This window comes from Scyliorhinus torazame, chromosome 15, assembly GCF_047496885.1.
Source record: "Scyliorhinus torazame isolate Kashiwa2021f chromosome 15, sScyTor2.1, whole genome shotgun sequence".
NCBI lineage: Eukaryota > Metazoa > Chordata > Chondrichthyes > Carcharhiniformes > Scyliorhinidae > Scyliorhinus > Scyliorhinus torazame.
The window spans coordinates 184,779,008-184,801,598 of NC_092721.1; the positions used below are offsets into that span (position 1 = coordinate 184,779,008).

Sequence of the window (22,591 nt, forward strand, 5' to 3'; positions counted from 1 at the left end):
AAATTCACAGGAAATTTCAAGTGTGAGTTGATTCGATTGTCTAGATTTTTAACTGTACACCCATATCAAAATTTGCCAGGTACAAGGTACATGGACAAAATCGCTTAAAGAATATGCACCATGATAGCATTGGGGCAGCACGGTAACATTGTGGATAGCACAAATGCTTCACAGCTCCAGGGTCCCAGGTTCGATTCCGGCTTGGGTCACTGTCTGTGCGAAGTCTGCACATCCTCCCCGTGTGTGCGTGGGTTTCCTCCGGGTGCTCCGGTTTCCTCCCACAGTCCAAAGATGTGCGGGTTAGGTGGATTGTCCATGCTAAATTGCCCATAGTGTCCAAAATTGCCCTTAGTGTTGGGTGGGGTTACTGGGTTATGGGGATAGGGTGGAGGTGTGGACATTGGGTAGGGTGCTCTTTCCAAGAGCCGGTGCAGACTCGATGGGCCGAATGGCCTCCTTCTGCACTGTAAATTCTATGATTCTATGATATTCTGTAATTATACAGCTACAAAAGCAAAACACTACACAGTAATATCTGGGCAGGAGTAATAACTCTTTAACTTATACTGGTAGTTTACAGGGTTTTAAAAATAATTCTAAATCAAGTCTCATAGAACTAAAATTTAACCTATTGCCCCTCTCCAGTCAAAATGGCATAGCCCAGGTTGAGCATTTGTTGTTAGTAACTTTTTAATTAAGGATTTCAATGTTAATAACTTTTCGATTGCAGTTCAAGCAAGACAAAGCATTAATTGGATATAAATTAATATTCATAAAGCACAAACAATGATGCTTAACTTTTCATAACTTCAATTTTAGAGCTAATTGACAAAAAGCCACATTAAGAATCAAGTGTCAGTAAGGGATATTCAGAAGTACAGAATTGTTACAATGCAGGAGGCCACACAGTCCATTGTGTCTGCACTGGCTCTCTGAATGTGCCATTCTCCAGCCTTTGCCCCGTAACCCTGCACATTATTTCTATTCAAAGAATCAATCGAATGTCCGCTTGAATACTCTGATTGAACCTACCTCCACCACACTTCCTAGCAGTGCATTCTGAACCAAACCATTTGTTGTGGGAAAAAGCTTTTTCTCACACCGCATTTACTTCTTTCGCAAATCACTTTAAATCTGTGCCCTCTCATTCTCAATCTTTTTACCAAAAGACTTTCTCCCTATCTGCTCTGTCCAACCGCCTCATAATTTTGAATACCTCCATCAAATCTCCTCTCTGCCTTCTTCTCTCCAAGGAGAACAGCCCCAACTTCTCCAACGTACTTTCGGCACTGAAGTTTCTCGTCCCTGGAACCATTCTTGTTTAATCCTCATCTGCACTCTCTCCAATGCATTCACATCCTTCCTACAGTGTGAGCCCACGACTGTACACATACTCCAGCTGATGGAAGGGGTGCCGGGTGTGTGGTGTGTCCCTTGGGGGATCATGTTTGTGCAGATAATCCCATGTGAGGCTGGGCCTGGGTGTTTAAATAGTTTTTTTCCCCCCTCCAACTCTTTCAGATTAACTATCAGAGTAAAACTGGCAGAACCATAGTCATTTAAATCACTTCTGTCAGATAGTTCCCAGTGCAACGCCAATGTCCAGAGGAAGTTAGCACCTTTGGGCTATTGGCAGGTAAACCCTTAGATGAGAAGATCCTCGGTAGATTCCCAGCGCATCTAGGGCTACCCCCTAAATGCGACACTGACGAACCTGGAAGTTATGAGGCTCCAGCTGCCATTTTATTTTATTCCATGAGCTATGGCCTTTCTCACAAATCTCTGGTGCAGCACTGTTTCAAATGCTTTCGGAAATCCGCATACACCAGATCAAAAACATTACCCTCATCAATCCTCTGTTACCTCTAGCAAGTTAGTTAAGCATGATTTTCCCTTAAGAAACCCATACTGGCTGTTCCCAACCAACCTATATTTTTCTATGTGATTATTTTTAGCCCGAATATTTGTTTTCAGAAGCTTCTCCACCATCAAAATTAAACGGACTGCTCTGTAATTACTGAGCTAATCCTTGTAACCTTTTTTGAACAGGGTGTAATGTTCCTCCAGTCCTCTGGTACATCTGAGTCCATGAAAGACTGAAAGGTTATGGCCAGTGGTTCTGCAATTTCCACTCTCACTTCCTCCAAATCCTTTGGATGGATCTCATCCAGTCCCAGTGCCTTGTCACCTTTTAAATACTGACAGTTTATCTAATACCACTTATCAATATTGACAATTTCTAGTGAGAGTTTCCTCCTCTGTCACCATGGCCCGGGTGGCATCAGCTCCCTCGGTAAAGACAGATGCAAACGGGCAGCATGGTGGCGCAGTGGGTATCACTGCTACCTCACGACGCCGAGGTTCCAGGTTCGATCCCAGCTCTGGGTCACTGTCTGTGTGGAGTTTGCACATTCTCCCCGTGTTTGCGTGGGTTTCGCCCCCCACAACACAAAGATGTGCATGGAAGGTGGATTGGCCACGCTAAATTGCCCCTTAATTGGAAAAAATAATAATTGGGTACTCTAAATTTATAAACAAAAAAAGGCAGATGCAAACACATTAGCCGTGACCCCTGCCTCAATATGTAAATCCCCTTTTTGGTCCCTAATCAGGCCTGTTCCTCTTTTTGCCATCCTTTTACTCATGTGCCAAAGAATACTTTGGGTTTCCCTTTATGTTAGCTGCCAGTCTTTTCTCATCATCCCACTTTACCTCCCTTCTGAACCTCCTGCATTCAGCCTGGTGCTTGATTGTATTTTCTACCTGACACCTGTCATAAGCATACTTTTTCTTCCTTATCTTAATTTCGCTCTCTTTTTCAGCCAGGGATCTCTGGATTTGTTTGCTCTACCGTTGCCATTTAAGGGAGTAAAACATGATTGTGCCCAAACCATTTCACTTTTGAAGATAGTCCATTGTTCAGCTGCAGTTTTTCCGGCCAACCTTTGGTTCCAGTCTAAACCGGCCCAGCTCAGTTCTTGTCCCATTGTCGGCTCTCCCCCAGTTAACTCGTTCTCTGGATTACCCATTGTTCTTTTCTACTGCCATCCTAATCTTATGATACAATGACCACAGCCTTCTAAATGGTCTCCCACTGACATCTGAGCTACCTGGCTCAAGAACCAGATCCAGCAGTGTCTCCTTTCTTGCTGGACTGGACACATACTGCAGAAATGTCTCCTGAACACTTGCCCCTCTCTGCCCTTTACACTACTCCAATCCCAGTCTATATCTGGGTAATGTAAATCCCCCATTATAACTACTGTATAATGATGGTGTGTCTAATTTCCCTGCAAATTTGTTCCTCCTCATACTTCCCACCAGCTGATGGTCTGCAGGCTACACCGAGAATCAAAAGCAGCAAAATTTTAAGTTCCAGCTACCCTTGCCTCACGTAACCACAAGGAAATTGAGGAAATCACCTTTGCTCAGCGTACAATTCAGAGCTCAATTAATAGTTTAGAGTTCAAGTTAACTTATTTGAACCTGAGATTATTAACAAGAGGTCTGCAGAGAAGAAACACCTGGGTACTGGACGGTCCAACTGCCCGGGGTGAAACCTTGATTTCAAAGCCGCCTCTTGGATCTTTCTCCCCTCGGAGCGCAGGATCATTTACTGGCTCTTGTCCAACTTCCCAATCACAAATAGTCTTCCTAATGGCTTGAAGAACGCTGGACAAACAAAGGACAAATGTATTAGCATCAGTTCCAATAATGTTTGGCAGCCCCATGTAACTGTCCATTGAGGAACCGGAAATTATGAAAGTTATAGTAAAAAATGACACCATCAAATCATAGACAATGGGTTCTTTGAGTTATTGGGGTGTTGGTGGGGAGCGGGTTATTCGGCATTGTTTTATTTTATGTATAAAATGTTAAAAAATGAATAAAAATATATATTTTTTAAAAATCATAAACAGTGGTCAGCAAGTGTCCTGGATGATAATTTTCCACATATTTTGGCCCAAGTTACACAAGTTATGATAAACTCGAAGAGAAAAGTACATGGTAGATGTAAGCCGACGCACTGGCACATTAGGAGATACTCTTCGAAGATTAGTACAGGTACTCTGCAGCACAGAATTAAGCAAGCTTCAACTTTTATACCTGACACATTATATTGTTTCTTTTACACCTGACACATTATATCATTTAAGTACAAATTTATAAAATGTATTAAATTCGGTATGCAGAGTTTAAAACCCTTCACATTCTTGTTGCACTCTACACATACACCGAATTCCATGCAAAGTACGACAGCTAGCTTTGTTCATGACAACCTAGGTATTCAAACTGTCCACATAGGTACCAATGACATAGGTAGGAAAAGGGATAGGGATGTAAGGCAGGAATTCAGGGAGCTAGGGTGGAAACTTAGATCTAGGACAAACAGAGTTATTATCTCTGGGTTGTTACCCGTGCCACGTGATAGCGAGACGATGAATAGGGAGAGAGAGGAGTTGAACGCATGGCTACAGGGATGGTGCAGGAGGGAGGGTTTCAGATTTCTGGCTAATTGGGGCTCATTCTGGGGTCGGTGGGACCTCTATAAACGGGATGGTCTACACCTGGACCAGAGGGGTACCAATATCCTGGGGGGGGGAAATTTGCTAATGCTCTTCGGGAGGGTTTAAACTAGTTCAGCAGGGGCTTGGGAACCGGAATTGTAGCTCCAGTATACAGGAGGTTGAGAGTAGTGAGGTCATGAGTAAGGTTTCAAAGTTGCAGGAGTGCACTGGCAGGCAGGAAGGTGGTTTAAAGTGTGTCTTCTTCAATGCCAGGAGCATCCGGAATGAGGTGGGTGAACTTGAGGCATGGGCTGGTACCTGGGACTTCGATGATGTGGCCGTTTCGGAGACATGGATAGAGCAGGGACAGGAATGGTTGTTGCAGGTGCTGGGGTTTAGATATTTCAGTAAGCTCAGGGAAGGTGGTAAAAGAGGGGGAGGGGTGGCATTGTTAGTCAAGGACAGTATTACGGTGGCAGAAAGGACGTTTGATGAGGACTCGTCTACTGAGGTAGTATGGGCTGAGGTTAGAAACAGGAAAGGAGAGGTCATCCTGTTAGGGGTTTTCTATAGGCCTTTGAAAAGTTCCAGAGATGTAGAGGAAAGGATTGCAAAGATGAATCAGGATAGGAGCGAAAGAAACAGGGTAGTTGTTATGGGGGACCTTAACTTTCCAAATATTGACTGGAAACGCTATAGTTCGAGTACTTTAGATGGGTCCGTTTTTGTCCACTGTGTGCAGGAGGGTTTCCTGACAGTATGTAGATAGGCCAACGAGAGGCGAGGCCATATTGGATTTGGTGCTGGGTAATGAACCTGGACAGGTGTTAGATTTGGAGGTAGGTGAACACTTTGGTGATAGTGACCACAATTCGATTACGTTTACTTTAGTGATGGAAAGGGATGGGTGTATATACCGCAGGGCAAGAGTTATATCTGGGGGAAAGACAATTATGATGCGATGAGGCAAGACTTAGGATGCATCAAGAGGAAAACTGCAGGAGATGGGCACAATGGAAATGTGGAGCTTGATCAAGGCACAGCTACTACGTGTCCTTTATAAGTATGTACCTGTCAGGCAGGGAGGAAGTGGTCGAGCAAGGGAACCGTGGGTTACTAAAGCAGTCGAAACACTTGTCAAGAGGAAGAAGCAGGCTTATGTAAAGATGAGACATGAAGGTTCAGTTTGGGTGCTCGCGAGTTACAAGTTAGTTACGAAGGACCTAAAGAGAGCTAAGATGAGCCAGAAGGGGACATGATAAGTCTTTGGCAGGTAGGATCAAGGATAACCCTAAAGCTTTCTATAGATATGTCAGGAATAAAAGAATGACTAGGGTAAGAGTAGGGCCAGTCAAGGACAGTAGTGGGAAGTTGTGCGTGGAGTCCGAGGAGATAGGAGAGGTGCTCAATGAATATTTTTCGTCAGTATTCACACAGGAAAAAGACAATCTTGTCAAGGAGAATACTGAGATCCAGGCTACTAGATTAGAAGGGCTTGAGGTTCATAAGGAGGAGGTGTTAGCAATTCTGGAAAGTGTGAAAATAGATAAGTCCCCTGGGCCGGATGGGATTTATCCTAGGATGCCCTGGGAACCTAGGGAGGAGATTGCTGAGCCTTTGGCTTTGATCTTTAAGTCATCTTTGTCTACAGGAATAGTGCCAGAAGACTGGAGGGTAGCAAATGTTGTCCCCTTGTTCAAGAAGGGGAGTAGAGACAACCCCGGCAACTATAGACCAGTGAGCCTTACTTCTGTTGTGGGCAAAGTCTTGGAAAGGTTTAGAAGAGATAGGATGTATAATCATCTGGAAAGGAATAATTTGCTTAGAGATAGTCAACACGGTTTTGTGAAGGGTAGGTCGTGCCTCACAAACCTTATTGAGTTCTTTGAGAAGGTAACCAAGCAGGTGGATGAGGGTAAAGCAGTTGATGTGGTGTATATGGATTTCAGTAAAGTGTTTGATAAGGTTCCCCACAGTAGGCTACTGCAGAAAATACGGAGGCATGGGATTCAGGGTGATTTAGCAGTTTGGATCAGAAATTGGCTAGCTGGAAGAAGACAAAGGGTGGTGGTTGATGGGAAATGTTCAGACTGGAGTCCAGTTACTAGTGGTGTACCACAAGGATCTGTTTTGGGGCCACTGCTGTTTGTCATTTTTATAAATGGCCTAGAGGAGGGCGTAGAAGGATGGGTGAGTAAATTTGCAGATGACACTAAAGTCGGTGGAGTTGTGGACAGTGTGGAAGGATGTTACAAGTTACAGAGGGACATAGATAAGCTGCAGCGCTGGGCTGAGAGGTGGCAAATGGAGTTTAATGCAGAAAAGTGTGAGGTGATTCATTTTGGAAGGAATAACAGGAAGACAGAGTACTGGGCTAATGGTAAGATTCTTGGCTGTGTGGATGAGCAGAGAGATCTTGGTGTCCATGTACATAGATCCCTGAAAGTTGCCACCCAGGATGAGAGGGTTGTTAAGAAGGCGTACGGTGTGTTAGCTTTTATTGGTAGAGGTATTGAGTTTCGGAGCCATGAGGTCATGTTGCAGCTGTACAAAGCTCTGGTGCGGCCGCACTTGGAGTATTGCGTGCAATTCTGGTCACCGCATTATAGGAAGGATGTGGAAGCATTGGAAAGGGTGTAGAGGAGATTTACCAGAATGTTGCCTGGTATGGAGGGAAGATCTTATGAGGGAAAGCTGAGGGACTTGAGGCTGTTTTCGTTAGAGAGAAGGTTAAGAGGTGACTTAATTGAGGCATTCAAGATGATCAGAGGATTGGATAGGGAGGATAGTGAGAGCCTTTTTCCTCGGATGGTGATGTCTAGCACGAGGGGACATAGCTTTAAATTGTGGGGAGATAGATATAGGTCAGAGGTAGGTTCTTTATTCAGAGAGTAGTCAGGGCGTGGAATGTCCTGCCTGCAACAGTAGTGGACTCGCTAACACGAAGGGCATTCAAATGGTCATTGGATAGACATATGGACGATAAGGGAATAGGGCTTTAGAGTGGTTTCACAGGTCGGCGCAATATCGAGGGCCGAAGGGCATGTACTGCGCTGTAATGTTCTATGTTCTATGCAGACTGCTTATTTATTTTCTAACTGCTATATACGGGGCGGTTAGAAGCAAAATTAAAGCAGCCAACGGAACTTTAATCCACAGGGAGCCGGTTTAGCTCAGTTGGCTGGACAGCAATGACCATCTCTTAGAAGAGAGGATCTAACCACCGATCCTTGACATTCGATGGCATTATTATCGCTGAATCCCCCTCAATCAACATCCTGGGCCTTACCATTGATCAGAAACTGAACTGGACTAGCCATATTAATAATGTGGCTACCAGGGCAGGTCAAATGCTCGGAACCCTACGACGAGTAACTCACCTCCTGACCACCCCCACACATATACACAAGTCTTATGGATGTTAAAAGGACAGTTTAAGGATTACTTCATGTTGTATTCTTTGGGAGTTATATTTGAATTGATGGTTGCTAAGATGTTCACTGTATGTTTTAAAAAGGCTAACTCGAGTTCATAGAATAAACATTGTTTTGCTTTAAAAAATACTTTTCCATTTCTGCTGTACCACACCTGTAGAGTGGGCCGTGTGCTTCCCATACCACAATCTATGAAAAGTTGTGGGTCAGGTGAACTCCATGATACACTTTGGGGTTCTCTAAACCCTGGCCCATAACATGCATCTTAGGTGTTGGTGAAGTTTGCAGTGTCCAGCATGCTTTGGTAATCTGGCCGTTTTTGCCACAGTTCTTGCACTTGTTTTCTCTCCTCCAGCATACCCCCGCTGAGTCTCCCCACTTGTGCACATTGATTGCATGGTTGTCCTCTTGTCTGCTTGTTCTTGGCAGTCTCCATCTTGTGGATTTTCACTCGAGCTCCCATCTGTGAAGCCTTTTTTGATGAGTTTCACTGACGTGACAATTTCTACTGCCGATTTAAGAGTTAAGGCGCTTTCAGCAAGTAGCTTTCTCTGAATAGCTTCATTGCGGAGTCCACATATAAGCCTATCACAAAGGTGTTGTCTCATGTTACATTGGTGCTGTGAAGCGACAATGCTAACCATTGTAATTCCTTACAGTACTCGAATAAAGTAGTTAAACACAATTATCCTTTCACAAAACCATGTTGATTCTACCTGATCCCATTATGATTTTCTAAGTATCCTGCTATAACCTCCTAAATAATGAATTCTAGCAATTTTCTTATGAAATATGGTACGCTAACTGACCTATAGAACATAGAACGATACAGCGCAGTACAGGCCCTTCGGCCCACGATGTTGCACCGAAACAAAAGCCATCTAACCTACACTATGCCCTTATCATCCATATGTTTATCCAATAAACTTTTAAATGCCCTCAATGTTGGCGAATTCACTACTGTTGCAGGTAGGGGATTCCACGGCCTCACTACTCTTTGCGTAAAGAACCTACCTCTGATCTCTGTCCTATATCTATTACCCCTCAGTTGAAAGCTATGTCCCCTCGTGCCAGCCATTTCCATCCGCGGGAGAAAGCTCTCACTGTCCACCCTATCTAACCCCCTGATCATTTTGTATGCCTGCATTTCTAACAGAGAACTACTGCAATCATTACAGCTGCTTATTTAGATTGACATCAACATAAGGTAACACTTACTTCTAGGGAGAAAAGAAAAACTGATGAAAAGGAGCATCAACACATTTAATGAACAATTTAGACAAACCTCTGAATCACATTTTTCTTCTTTTTGATGGCCTGACGCAAAGGCTCACGAAGTGTTTTCTGCGCAAAGTTTTGGAGTGCAGCATAAATGGTGTGTCGAATTGCATGATTGAAGACACTCTCCATTCTACCCATCAGGACTTGCAGTCCTTTTATCATTGCAATCACCTGCAACACAAAACAGATAAGTCAAGTTTACATTTACTGAACCAACATTTCTTTTTAAATACAAAAATTAGAATGTTATTTTTAATTGTGTGGAAATATTGGAAGAGTCAAAAACTCTGATTCCAAGCTGAGCATTTTCATCGCAAGAATGATTTTCATTCGCTTACAATCAGCACAGAATAGAATCCAATTTTAAATGCACAGTTTAATTAGTCAGAGTCAAATTTTGACAATTTATTTTTTCGCCCATTGACTTCACCACGCCAAAACTGTTATTTTCCTGATCAAGGCTAGATATTTATCCAAACCAAACTCAGTTCACTCATTGCTAACATCATTCAAGAATCTTCAGATTATTAAAAAAAACTTTTCTATCAGCAATTCATTATGCCAATTTTTCAAGGTAATGCAGCCTTTTCCCAAGTGAATATTTTTATTTCATTAATTAAGCTGCATTTGCAGCAGCTCTGTAAAGCCAGTCCTGTAATAGTTTTTAAATTGCTTTCAGGCAGCTGTATTGGGACATTATCACCTTTTTAAACTTAGTTTGTGCAGCAAAAAAAAAAAAAAAAGGCATTTACAAAATTAATTCCACCTTCAATGCGAACAAAAGTGCACTTTACATTAATGAAGATGGTTTTGCAAAGCCTTTGTAATTGTTACATGCACACTTCAAAAAGTGGAAATTTAATTCCATGGAAACTATACATCCTGCTGTGCATATGTCTAGAAATCACTTTTGCCTTTTATTTTCAGGTGGAGCTAACTTCTGACCTGCGCCTTGATCACGGACAGGATTTGGGGAGTCAGAAGAGGAGTTTCTGGCCACAGAATTCCCAGCCTCGGACCTATTCTCGTAGCCAATCTGGTCAATGGTAACCCGCCAGGATGTTGATAGTGAGGAATTCAGCAAAGGTAGTGTTATTGAATGTCAAGAGAGGATATTTAGGTTCCCTCTTGTCAGAGATAGTCATTCCCTGGCACTTGAGAGATGAGAATGCAACTTATGAGCCCAAAACCAAATGCTGTCCAGGTTCAGTTGGATGCAGGCAAGAACTGTTTCGATATCTGAGCCAGTTGAAAATGGTGCAAATGGTACTGAACATTGCAAACATTCCCACTAATGAAGCAGCTAAAGATGGTTTGGCCTAGGACACTTCCCCAAGGGCTGAAATGATTAGCCTTCAACAACTATAACCATCTTCCTTTGCACTAGGTATACAAACCAGTGGAGAACTTAACCCCGATTCCCATCAACTTCAATTTTCTTAAGGCTCCTTGATGTCCCATTCAGTCAATGCCATGGGCAGCCACTCTCAACTCACATGTCAATGGTTGATTGAGGGCAAGCAGGAAGATGCACCACAGTCATAATAAGGCACTATAGTCATAGTCTTTTTTCTATTAGTACCCAATTAGGTTTTTCCAATTAAGGGGCAATTTAGCATGGCCAATCCACCTACACTGCACATCTTTGGGTTGTGGGGGCGAGACCCATGCAGACATGGAGAGAATGTTCAAATTCCACATGGACAGTGACCCAGGGCCAGGATCGAACCTGGGTCCTCGGTGCCGTGCTAACCACTGCACCACTATGCCACCCCAACTACAGTCATAGTCAGAGGATGTAATTTGAAGACAATCAAACATGGAGCTGCAGGAATGCTGGGCATGCAACAACCATTCAAAATTTGGAGGCTGACATCGTGTTTAAAATACATGGGAACGGGAGGTGTACTTGTCTGCACAAATTCCAAGAGAGGTCACCCTTGTTACATTTTGCCTTGTATTATGGCTGCTTTGTATTGCAAACAGGACTGAACAATTGCAGGCACAGGCATCTCTCTAGTTGAGTGGAAACTTTAACAGCGAAGCAGTGAGCACCGAAGAGGCAGAATCTGTGAGGAGCTGTTTCCCCAATTACAGATTCGGTCTCTCCCATGTACGCTGCTTCAGCTTCTCCAATCACAGCTCCCAACCTTCCCACTCTTGTTGCTCCGATAGAGGCAGATTCTCTGATTGGAGGAGCAGCATCAATCAGAGGGAAGGAACCTGTAATTGGAAGAGTTGCAGCAGCAAGCATGGGAAATGAAATGAAATGAAAATTGCTTATTGTCACAAGTAGGCTTCAAATGAAGTTACTGTGAAAAGCCCCTAGTCGCCACATTCCGGCGCCTGTTCAGGGAGGCTGGTACGGGAATTGAACCGTGCTGCTGGCCTGCCTTGGTCTGCTTTAAAAGCCAGCTATTTAGCCCTGTGCTAAACCAGTCCCTGAGGGAGTAGAATTAAAACAAGTCAGAGAGAGAAATAGTTGGAAATAATTCTCTTCAGGGCAGAACTTCAGAACTTGGAAGTCATTAAATAGTTAACCCCTTTTCTCCCCTTCCTTTGGAATTATTTATTTTTTAAAGTCCTTTTCAGAGTTGTGTGGGTTTTTTCAAAATTGAGGGAACAGGGTGTTTGAGATGGCTGTTTCTAGCAGCTGCCAGGAAGAATGTTCTGAGGTGGGTCTATTTTTAAATCTATGAGTAAACAGCTCTGTCCCCACTCATCTCCCAGTTGCAACAATCTTATTTCAATATAAAAGAGAAACGGAATCTCAGCACTGACATCAGCAGATCCGGAGGAGAGAGCACGGTCAAGATGGCAGTGGAACCACTGCAGGTAAAGTGGCTCTGGCTGTGTCTGGGAAGGGAGAATGAGAGAGAGAGGAGAGAGAGCAAAAAGAGAGGGCGAGATGGAAAAGAAAAGAGGGAGAATTAATGGAAGGAGGAGGCCTGTCAGGACAAGAGAGAGGGTTTGAGAAAACAGCAGGATTGTTCACTTTCACACTCACAGCTTATTTTACTCATTTATGCACATAAATTCCCAACCTTTCAAAAATATATTTATATTTTGTCCTTCTAAAACCGCTCTCCTGGCCTGGCTTCGGAGTGAACAAACTACTGCTGGAACAATTGCCAAACAAAAAAAAGTTGAATTCTTTCAAATATTTTGCTTTTCTTTTATTTCTGCCCAATAAATTATTTTGGTGTCTAAAATTTAAAGTGGAGAGATCTGGGGTAGAGGCAGAAAAAACTTTGATGGTAGAAAAGTTGAGAGTCCATTGTGGGGGGGCAGTCGGATGCTGGGACAGTGTGTTAAACTTAGTTAGATTCATGATGACTTGCCCAGCATCAAGTCTCTTATTTCTTTCATGTCTTTTAATGGGGGTGCACATAGGATTTGCCCACTCCGGCTTTAAGAATAGTTTGCTCTCTTAACTAACATTTTTAGATCTGCTTTACCTTCAAAGAGCTCATGTAAGTCAAAGAGTAGCCCTTGAGAAATTCTCAAAAAGAGCCCTCAAAAGAATTGACCGCTGCTGACGTTGTTTTTTGCACTTTTAGTCTGGGAATAAGGGCCAACTGAACCAAGAGACTACCAAAACTCCTTCAAGTATGAAATGGTTCCACCACAGAAAAACCTCACTTTACATGACATAAGTGTACTGGCACTGAACCCGTTACATCAGAAATCCTGGACTCCATTACTGGATGAAACTTTTCAAAACAAACAGGTGAAAATGTGAATTCTCAAATGTCCCACCTCAACAAGTGCAAACTTTTCTTCACTTGTGTAATTGTATCTTGTTGCTCTCTCGTACTCTTCCGCATTATCTGGACAGTCTTTATTGGAGTACTTATCAGTGGGATGCACAAGTTTCCAAGAGTACTGTAAAATTATAAAGTAAAAAGTGAGGGAAAGAACAGATTGAAAGCTAATTATTTTGACTTTAGATAACAGCAAATACTGATGCTGGAAATTGGAAATAAAAACAGAAAATACTCAGCAAGTCAGACAGTATCTGTGGAAAGAGTAACAGAGTTAACATTTCAAATCAATGACTTTTTTCAAAATAGTGCCACGGGATCTCCTCGCCATTGCTTTTAGCTAAGTGTTTAAAATGTGGGAATGGTAAGCAGTGATCAATTATTTCGTATTTTCATGCTGTTGACTGAAAAGGCCATACAATTTCAAATATTTTACTTCTCATCATTCTGACGGAGCCACTCCTTACATTTCACTGGTGGAGAGGGCAGAATCTGTCTAATGCCAAGTTGCAATCTGGTGCAAACTGTTGATCAAAAACAATTCCAGGAAAGTAGTTCTGGTAGCAGATAGGAAGAACTCTTGGACACATCCCTTTTACTCTCATTCAGACCAACTGTTTAGATGCAGTTTGTAAAGAGCGAAAGTGTGAAACAGCTATCACAAAGACTAACTCATTTACTTTCACTTCTGCCCTTTTTCTTGGAATACTTTCCTAAATCTGGAGAGGAATCTCAGGAGTCAAAGTGTGAAGGAATTTATTTAACAAATCGTCACTTGGTAGTACAGAACCTCACAAACGATGAGCGGGAGTAGCCCATCCAGCCCCTCAAAGCCTGCTCCGTCATTTAATAAGATCATGGTTGATCTGATAGTAACTTCAAATCTGCATCACACCTATCAACAATAACATATCACCCCCTTGCTTATCAAGAAACTATCCACCTCTGCCTTAAAATATTCAAAGACTCTGCTTCCACCACCTTTTCAGGAGAGTTCCAAAGACCCTCAGAGAAAAAATGTTATCTCATCTCCATTTTAAATGGATGACTCCTTATTTTTAAACAGTGACACCCTAGTTATAGATTCTCCTGTAAGAGGAAACATCCTCTCCACAACCAACCTGTCAAGGCCCTTCATGATCTTACATGTTTCAACCAAGTAGCCTCTTACTCTTCAAACTCCAGCAGATATAGGCCTAGCCTGTACAACCTTTCCTCATGGGACAGCTACCCATTCCTGGTAATGGTCAAGCAAACCCTATCTGAACTGCTTCTAATACAGTTACATCTTTCCATAAATAAAGTGGCCAATACTGTACACAGTATTCTAGATATGGTCTCACCCATGCCCTGAACAACTGAAGCATAACCTCCCTAACTTTGCATTCAATTCCCCAGGTAATAAATGGTGACATTCATCAGCTTTCCTAATTACATGCTGTACCTGCGACCTAGCCTTTTGTGATTTGTGCACTCGGGCACCCAGATCCCTCTGCACCTCCGAGCTCTGCAATCTCTTACCATTTAGATAACATGCTTCTCTTTTACTCTTCCTGCCAAAATGGGCAATTTTGCATTATCCCTCAATATACTCCCATTTGCCAAATCTTCGTCTACTCTCAACCTAGCTATATCTTTTTATAGCCTCCTCATGTCCTTTTCACAGCATACTTTCATACCTATATTTGTGTCATCAACAAATTTGGCCACCATGCCTTCAATCCCTTTATCTAAAACCATTTATATAAATTGTAAACAGTCTGGTCCCAGCACGGATTCCTGTGACGGTACTTGCCAACCCGACAAAACTCCAAGTGGACGCCCCCCCCCCCGCCAACCCACCGCTGGGACAATTACCTGCCCTTGATCTCTTCATTGAGAACTGTCGACAGGACATTGGCCGTCTTAATTTTTATGCCCACCTCACCCGTTCCAACCTCTCTCCTTCCGAACTTTCTGCTCTTCACTCCGTCAGGTCTAACCCCATCAAACCTGCCGACAAAGGGGGTGCTGTTGTCATCTGGTGCACTGACCTCTACCTCGCAGAGGCTGAGCGCCAACTCTCCGATACTTCCTCTTACCTCCCCTTGGACCATGACCAGACCACTGAACATCAAGCCATTATCTCCAACACAGTTAGCGACCTCATTTCCTCCGGATGCCTTCCCCCTACGGCTTCCAACCTCAGTCTCCCAACCCCAGACAGCCCGCTTTTACCTACTTCCCAAAATCCACAAAAAGGACTGTCCCAGCAGGCCCATTGTGTCAGCATGCCCTTGTCCCACCGAACTTATTTCCTCTTATCTTGACTCCATCCTCACTCCTCTGGTCTATTCCCTCCCCACCTACATCCGGGATTCCTCTGATGCCCTGCGTCATATTGACAGATTCCAGTCCGCGGGCCCCAACCCCATTCTATTCACCATGGATGTGCAATCCCTCTACACCTCCATCCCACACCAGGATGGCCTGAGAGCTCTTCGCTTCTTTCTCGAAAAGAGGCCCGGAAAATTCCCATCCACCACCACTCTCCTCCGCCTGGCTGAACTCGTTCTATCTCTCAACAACTTCTCCTTTAACTGATCTCACTTTCTCCAATTCAAAGGTGTAGCAATGGGTACCCGCATGGGTCCTAGCTACGCTTGCCTTTTTATGGGGTATGTGGAACATTCCTTGTTCCAGGCCTATACGGGTCCCCTCCCAGAACTCCTTTACCGATACATTGATGACTATTTTGTCGCCGCGTCATGCTGTTGCCCGGACCTGGACAAATTAATCAACTTCGCTTCCAGTTTCCTCCCCTCCATCACTTTCACCTGGTCCATCTCAGACACTTCCCTTCCCTTTATTGATCTTTCTGTCTCCATTTCCGGCAATAGACTATCCACTAATATCCACTACAAGCCCACTGATTCCCACAGCTATCTGGACTACAGCTGTTCGCACCCTACACCCTGTAAGGACTCCATCCCTTTCTCTCAACTCCTTCGCCTCCGTCGCATTTGTTCCGATGATGCCACTTTCCAAAATAGTGCTTCGAAAATGTGTTCCTTCTTCCTTAACCGTGATTTCCCATCCACAGTTGTGGACAGGGCCCTCAACAGTGTGCGGTCCATCTCCCGCGCCACTACCCTTGCCCCCTCCCCTCCCTCCCAGAGCAAGAATAGAGTCCCCCTCGTTCTCACATTTCATCCCACCAGCCTCCGTATGCAAAGTATAATCCTCCGCCATTTTCGGCAACTCCAGCGTGATGCCACCACCAAACACATCTTCCCTTCACTCCCTCTGTCAGCATTCCGCAGAGACCATTCCCTCCGAGCCAATCTAGTCCACTCCTCCACCATACCCAGTACCTCTCCCATCACCCCTGACACCTTCCCATGCAATCGCAGAAGGTGTAACACCTGCCCCTTTACCTCTTCCATGCTTAACATCCCGGGCCCAAAACATTCATTCCAGGTTAAGCAGCGTTTCACTTGCATCTCTTCCAATTTGGTCTACTGCATTCGCTGCTTCCAATGTGGTCTCCTCTATATCAGAGAGACCAAACGCAGACTGGGTGATCGCTTTGCTGAGTATCTTTGGTCTGTGCGCATTCAGGACCCTGACCTTCCTGTTGCTTGCCATTTTAACAAAAGACCCTGTTCCCATGCCTGTTCTTGGCCTGCTGCAATGTTCCAGTGAAGCGCAACGCAAACTGGAGTAACAACATCTCATCTTCCGGTTAGGCACGCTACAGCCTTCCGGCCTGAACATCGAATTCAACAACTTCAGATAATCAGCTCTACACATTTGTTTTCATTTCATTTTAACTGTCTTTTACCATTTCTTTCTTTCTTAATATACATTTAAATTCCCCCCCCCCCCCAATCTTACCCACCTTTCCTTCACCTTTCTCCTCTTTGCTCCCCTTCCCCACATCTACAGTTCATCCTCTGATGTTAGTTTCCCTGCTGTTTGACCTTTCACATCTTTTGTCCTCTCCGGGAACTGCCATTAGCACTCTTTCCCCTTGGTTTCTGTGGCCATTAGCACCTGGTTTCCCTGGGTTTCTGTGGCTATGACTCATCTTTCATTCTCGCTCCACAGTATAAATATTTCCCACTTTCTCTGTTAGCTTTGACAAAGAGTCATCGGACTCGAAACGTTAGCTCTTTTCTCTCCCTACAAATGCTGCTAGACTTGCTGATTCTCTGCTCCGTTAGCCAGCCAAACTTCCATCCATACCAATTTGTTACCCCCATGTCCTGATCTTTTATTCTCCACAATAACCTTTCAAGTGGCACTTTATCAAATGTCTTCCAGAACCCTAAGTACAGTACATCCACCAATTCCCCTTTATCCAGAGTGCATCTTGCTTCCTCAAAGAACACCAATAAATTGTTAACGTGATTTCCCTTTCACAAAACCCAATTATCTGGTGGAGAAGAGCGCAACAAGAGCTCATTAATCTAAGAGTGTCACCAAGAAATCCAATAGGGAATTCAGAAGACATTTCTTTACCCAGAGTGGCAGGAATATAGAACTTGCTACCGCAGGGGGTGGTTGACGTGAATAGTATAGATGTATTTAAGGAAAACTAGACAAACATATTAGAAAGAAGGATCAGCTGGATCAAATGGCCTTGTTTCTGTGCTGTATATCTTACATATGTAATCAATCCCCAACTTCAAGATAGTGTCACCATATTATAATTGTACATACAAAATCTGCATTGCTACACTGAAAGGAATAGTTTGCGATCCAAGAAACCTTTAGAAAGATAGCAAAATGAATTATAGAGTGGAATTCCTAACACGCATTTAGAACTCTTTCCTCAAGCCGTAAGTCCCTTTGGCCTATTTGGGCTAAATGGATTGGGTTGAGTAACAAAACCGATCAGGGAGAGAAGCAGATTGCGAGTGGGTACTTTGGGAACAGGGGCCCAACATGTTTAAGGTGAAACTAGAGAGGGAAATACTACAAAACTTGAATGCAGTATGGATAGGGCAGATTTTACAAAGATCAGGATCAAGCTAGCGGAGGGGAGTTGGAAGGATAAATTAGCACACCAAACTATAAAGTAACAATGTTCTTATTAAAAAAAAAGAGATCACAGTTCCTCTTTAACCAGTAATAATTTCTTCTCATTTGGCTTTCTTACCACTTCCATAACATGAGCACTCCACTGGGACAGCAGTTGCATTCCTTGTAAAGCCAGTTCAGACAGCTTCTGATATTCAGCATCAGTTTTTTGAGCTTCCTGGCGACCTGACCCGGTTACTACCTGCAAGTGTTGAATTAAAAGAAAAAAGCTTATTTGTGAGAACTGAACTCTCAACCCAACAGCAGAAATCATTGAAAGGTGCTTTACGGTCAAATGCAGCACTGCATTCAGACATACTCCCAATTCAACCAAACAATCATTTTTTTATGAGATGCAATTAATTATCAATAGTATTTTCCAAATGAAATCCTTGCAATGTGCAATAGACATAATGGGTGGGTGGAATTTAACACCCAGCTATCCATAGGTAAATTTGGAGCCTGGTGGGCATTTGATTGGGTGAGAATTTCGATATGGGAACCCCCACCACCTTCACCTGATTAAGTCTGTGACAGGAATGCTCATAGATGGCATCCCTGTCTAGACACCAACTGAGGCCCAGTTCTTCCCCCCCACACCTTCACCTTCCGCAGCCTTCACTCCAACCTCAGTCATGTCTGAGGTCCCTCGATGATCCCGGGCTTCTGGTGGGTGCGTTACCGACAGATATCACCACCTCCAGTGGCGCTACCAGCAATGGAGCATTGCTGGCCTCTAATTGGTAGCAGCTCTTAAGGGGGCAGGATTTCCACACCCAAGGTCCTTAATACCCAGTAACTTAAGTGCCTGATAGGCTCCCTTCCATCACAGTTCTGACCAATGGCTGGGATCCCCAGTCACAAACAATAAATTCTGTCCAATAACAAAGATAATGTTATTAAGTTGCATCTCTCAATGCTTTTTCCACATCCTGAATAATTCTACATCATAATTTAGCTTGACAAGACAAGATTTTCATCTCCTCCCAAAGCGGTTTTATTCAGTTGATGGGCATTGTGCGGTTATAATTTTCACATGTTATATTCAACATGCAGTACAATAATATTTCTGGTGTTAACATGGCATGTTAAACAAATAACTTCAATTTGTGGAAAATGTATAGTTAAATGATTTAATAATCTTTATTATTGTCACAAGTAGGCTTACACTGCAATGAAGTTACTGTGAAAACACCCTAGCTGCCTACATTCCGGCACCTGTTCGGGTACACAGAGGGAGAATTCAGAATGTCCAAGTCAACTAACAAGCACGTCTTTCGAGACTTGTGGGAGGAAACTGGAGCACCCAGAGGAAACCCACGCAACGCTATAAGGATGAAGTTGCCCTAATTTTCCTCTATTTATGGAGGTTTGTGATAACTAAAGACTCAAAAGAAAAAAGTTTGAACGTAATGGATATGTGTCTGGCCGAAGAGAAGAGGAGAGAATTGGTTGTTATTTGTAAAATGGTGACAGGCGTTGAGAAAACGACTGAATGCTGAAGAGGTCCTACTGGATTAGAAACAGTGGTGTATCAATATTCATAAAAGGTAATAAACTGAAGACTTAATAACATTGATTTTATTACATTGGTTGCGAATGCAGTTATTAAAAGCAAACTCTAGGATTATCTGTTTGATAAAACCTTGTGAGCAGAAGCCATTATTGCTTCACAAAGTTTCTCATCAAACTAACCTCTAACTTTTTGTTCAGCTGGGTTGTGGTAGATTTTGTGGCCAGCTATGTCTGGAATTTCACAGAACTCTTGATAAAAGGGTGAAAGATTGCTACATAAATCTACAGCAGTGAGAATTCAAGAGGAAACATGGAATTGGCTGAAAGAAAGGGAACAGCTGGCGCTTGCTGGTGGAATGACACCAAAGAGGTTAGAGTAAAGTAATTTAGTGCTGGCACGACTGGCATTTCTACTTTATATCAATGACTTGGACTTAAAAAAACTCAAAACAAAAGCTAAAGATGACTCCAATCCAAAACTATGGGAAGGAAGGAAAGAAAGTAAAAGGAGACTGCAAATATTGGCACAATATCAAGGCCCACCTAACAGGCACCCAAATGTGTGACTCCTGACTTTCAGATAATGCTTTTATTTAATACAGACGGCAACAGAAGTAATATATCAATAAGGTAAAAATGCAGATGAATAAAACGTCAATCAAGACGGTTCGTACACCACACAGTATTCATAAGCCTGACAAAAATAGGTTAACTTCACAAACCTTGATCCTCTGAGATCATAGCTTGAATCCGAGCCCGTGACTTTCTACCTCCTTCAATTCAAACGTTTTACTTCTACCAAGGATTCAGAATGCAGCTTTCCATTCCTTTACCCGTGTTGAATTATTGATAACGATCAACCACCAATTTGAAACCTAGGCTAGCAGTAGAGGCATCTTATTTCTCTCCCTCCATCTTAGGGAGAAGGTAGGGACGTAACTGGTCATAACAAATAAGTTGATACCACGCACAAATGTTCTGCTTTGTTTCCCATCTGTACATTACACATGCTTTCTTTCCCCCACCAAAACTTTGGTTTTTCATGAAAAATATGTTTACATCAAAACAAAGCATTCTTCAACTTGGGGATTAAATTTCACATACCTCACTGTTGCTATAGCGAGCCAACTCCGAGATGAAACGCATGTGGTCTTCTCGGATTTGAAGCATCTGTTCAACAATGTTGTACTGGGGACTACTACTGGAAGATGTGGATGCCCACCTTTAGCAAGAACACACACAGTTGAAAGAAAAACAACAAAAAAAACTGTAAAATTGCAAGCAAAAGTTAATTAAGACCAAGATTAACAGCTATTGGAATCTTGAATTAATAATCCTGTTTCCGATGTAACATATTTGAAAACAGCGCCTTAATTTACTTCTCAAATATGTTCAGGCCCACTTGTTTTTAACCTTTAGATTACAAAATTCATTGGATATTGGAAGTTTTCTTTGCACGTATTCGCTGCAAGTGTTTTAAGCAAACTCTCTGCATTAAGTTATTTTACATATTCAGCAATATTAATGCAAGATTTTTTACATATGGAAATTTATTTCTTACACAATGCACGTGTTTACATTTCAAACTGAAATTATGTGATTCAAACAAAAATTCAACAGCAAAAGATAATGTCACAGTAATGGTAAATAATAGGCCAATCCATCAAGGCCTCTACTTCCATAAACTATGCACAAATCTACCCATTTACGGAGGGAAATTTCTGCTTAAACACTGCACCAGTCTTAAAAGGCAAACTGGTCAAAAATGAGGGGCTTTGATTTTCACATCTCTGGGGTCACGTGATGCAGGCACGGGAATAGCAACTTTTCCGCAGGCTCTGGCGCTACTTATTTTTGAAATTATTCTTTCATCCTGTTTGCGCAGCATATGCTTGCCTATTCCGGGAGTTATTTTATGTCCCCTGCAGATTTTTGGTTGAGAATTGGGAGAAAAAATGCCGAGAAATCGGGAGAATGAGGGTAATAAACGGGAGCAGTCACATGCAACGGGGGTGGAGCCGTTTTCTCAATATGATGACCCTGTCCTCAAGAGTGGGATCTCGATCTGGTGTTACAAATGAAGACTGCAAACATCATCAGATAATAGATGACAAACTAGGCCTGTTGACGCAAAATACAAGTGCTTGTGAGACCGAGCTGCAGATTACTAATGAAAGGCTCTATGAAATGGAGGAAAGAATCCTGAAGGTCGAAAACATGGCTTCCTCAGCAGAAACTCACATTCAATCCTTGGAAGAATTTGATCCTTTATTCCTAATTCCGGGCCTTCCAGAGAGGAGAATTATTGATGCTAAAAAAAAAGATGCAGAACATCCGAACTTTTGCAGCTCGAAAAAATATCCTCTACTCCTGGAATAATGGGAACCGATGCAGGAAGTCGGAGGGAAGTAAAACAGGGACAGAAACAAAAGGCAGTAAGGCGGAAAATGTAAGGCAGGGAAGCCATAGTCAAAAATCAAAAAGGGCCACAGTACAGGATACAGTGACTGAGGACAGCTGAGTGAATAGGACCAGTAATACTAAAAGGAATATAACGGGAAGTAAAAACATAATTGGAAAGCGAAGTAGCAGGTTATTACATGAAGATATGAGTTCGACGATAAGGAAAATTAGGAGAAAAGTTAAAAGGAAATATAAAGAGGGGTTACTGATAGAGGTGTAAAGATTCAAAACGGAGGTATAAAAGCCAACATAAGGGTACTTTACCTGAATGCTCATAGTATTCGGAATAAGGAAAATGAGTTGATGGCGCAAATCATCGCAAATGACTATGATTTAGAGGCCATTACTGAAACATGGTGAAAGGATGGTCACGACTTGGGAGTTAAATATCCAAGGGTATCAAACTATTCGGCAGGACAGGCTGGGTGGTAAGGGAGGTGGTGTAGCTCTGTTATTTAAGGATGACTTCCGTGCAGTAGTGAGGGGTGACATCGGTGTTTTGGAGTATAAGGTTGAATCCATTTGGGTGGAAATCAGGAATAGTAAGGCGAAAAAGACACCG

At 42.9% G+C, this 22,591-nt stretch overlaps 1 protein-coding gene across 2 annotated transcripts in view; it reads right to left on the reverse strand.

Moving 5' to 3' along the window:
- cyfip1 (cytoplasmic FMR1 interacting protein 1) overlaps nt 1-22,591 on the reverse strand; it is a 275,966-nt gene that overhangs the window by 129,862 nt on the left and 123,513 nt on the right. For both annotated transcript variants that reach the window (XM_072477252.1, XM_072477253.1), the window contains exons 11-15: nt 20,671-20,788; nt 18,131-18,253; nt 12,983-13,108; nt 9,228-9,394; nt 3,525-3,672 (exon numbers count right to left, since the gene is read on the reverse strand). In XM_072477252.1, the coding sequence (XP_072333353.1) occupies nt 3,525-3,672; nt 9,228-9,394; nt 12,983-13,108; nt 18,131-18,253; nt 20,671-20,788 (682 nt within the window). The remainder of the gene's footprint in view (nt 1-3,524; nt 3,673-9,227; nt 9,395-12,982; nt 13,109-18,130; nt 18,254-20,670; nt 20,789-22,591) is intronic.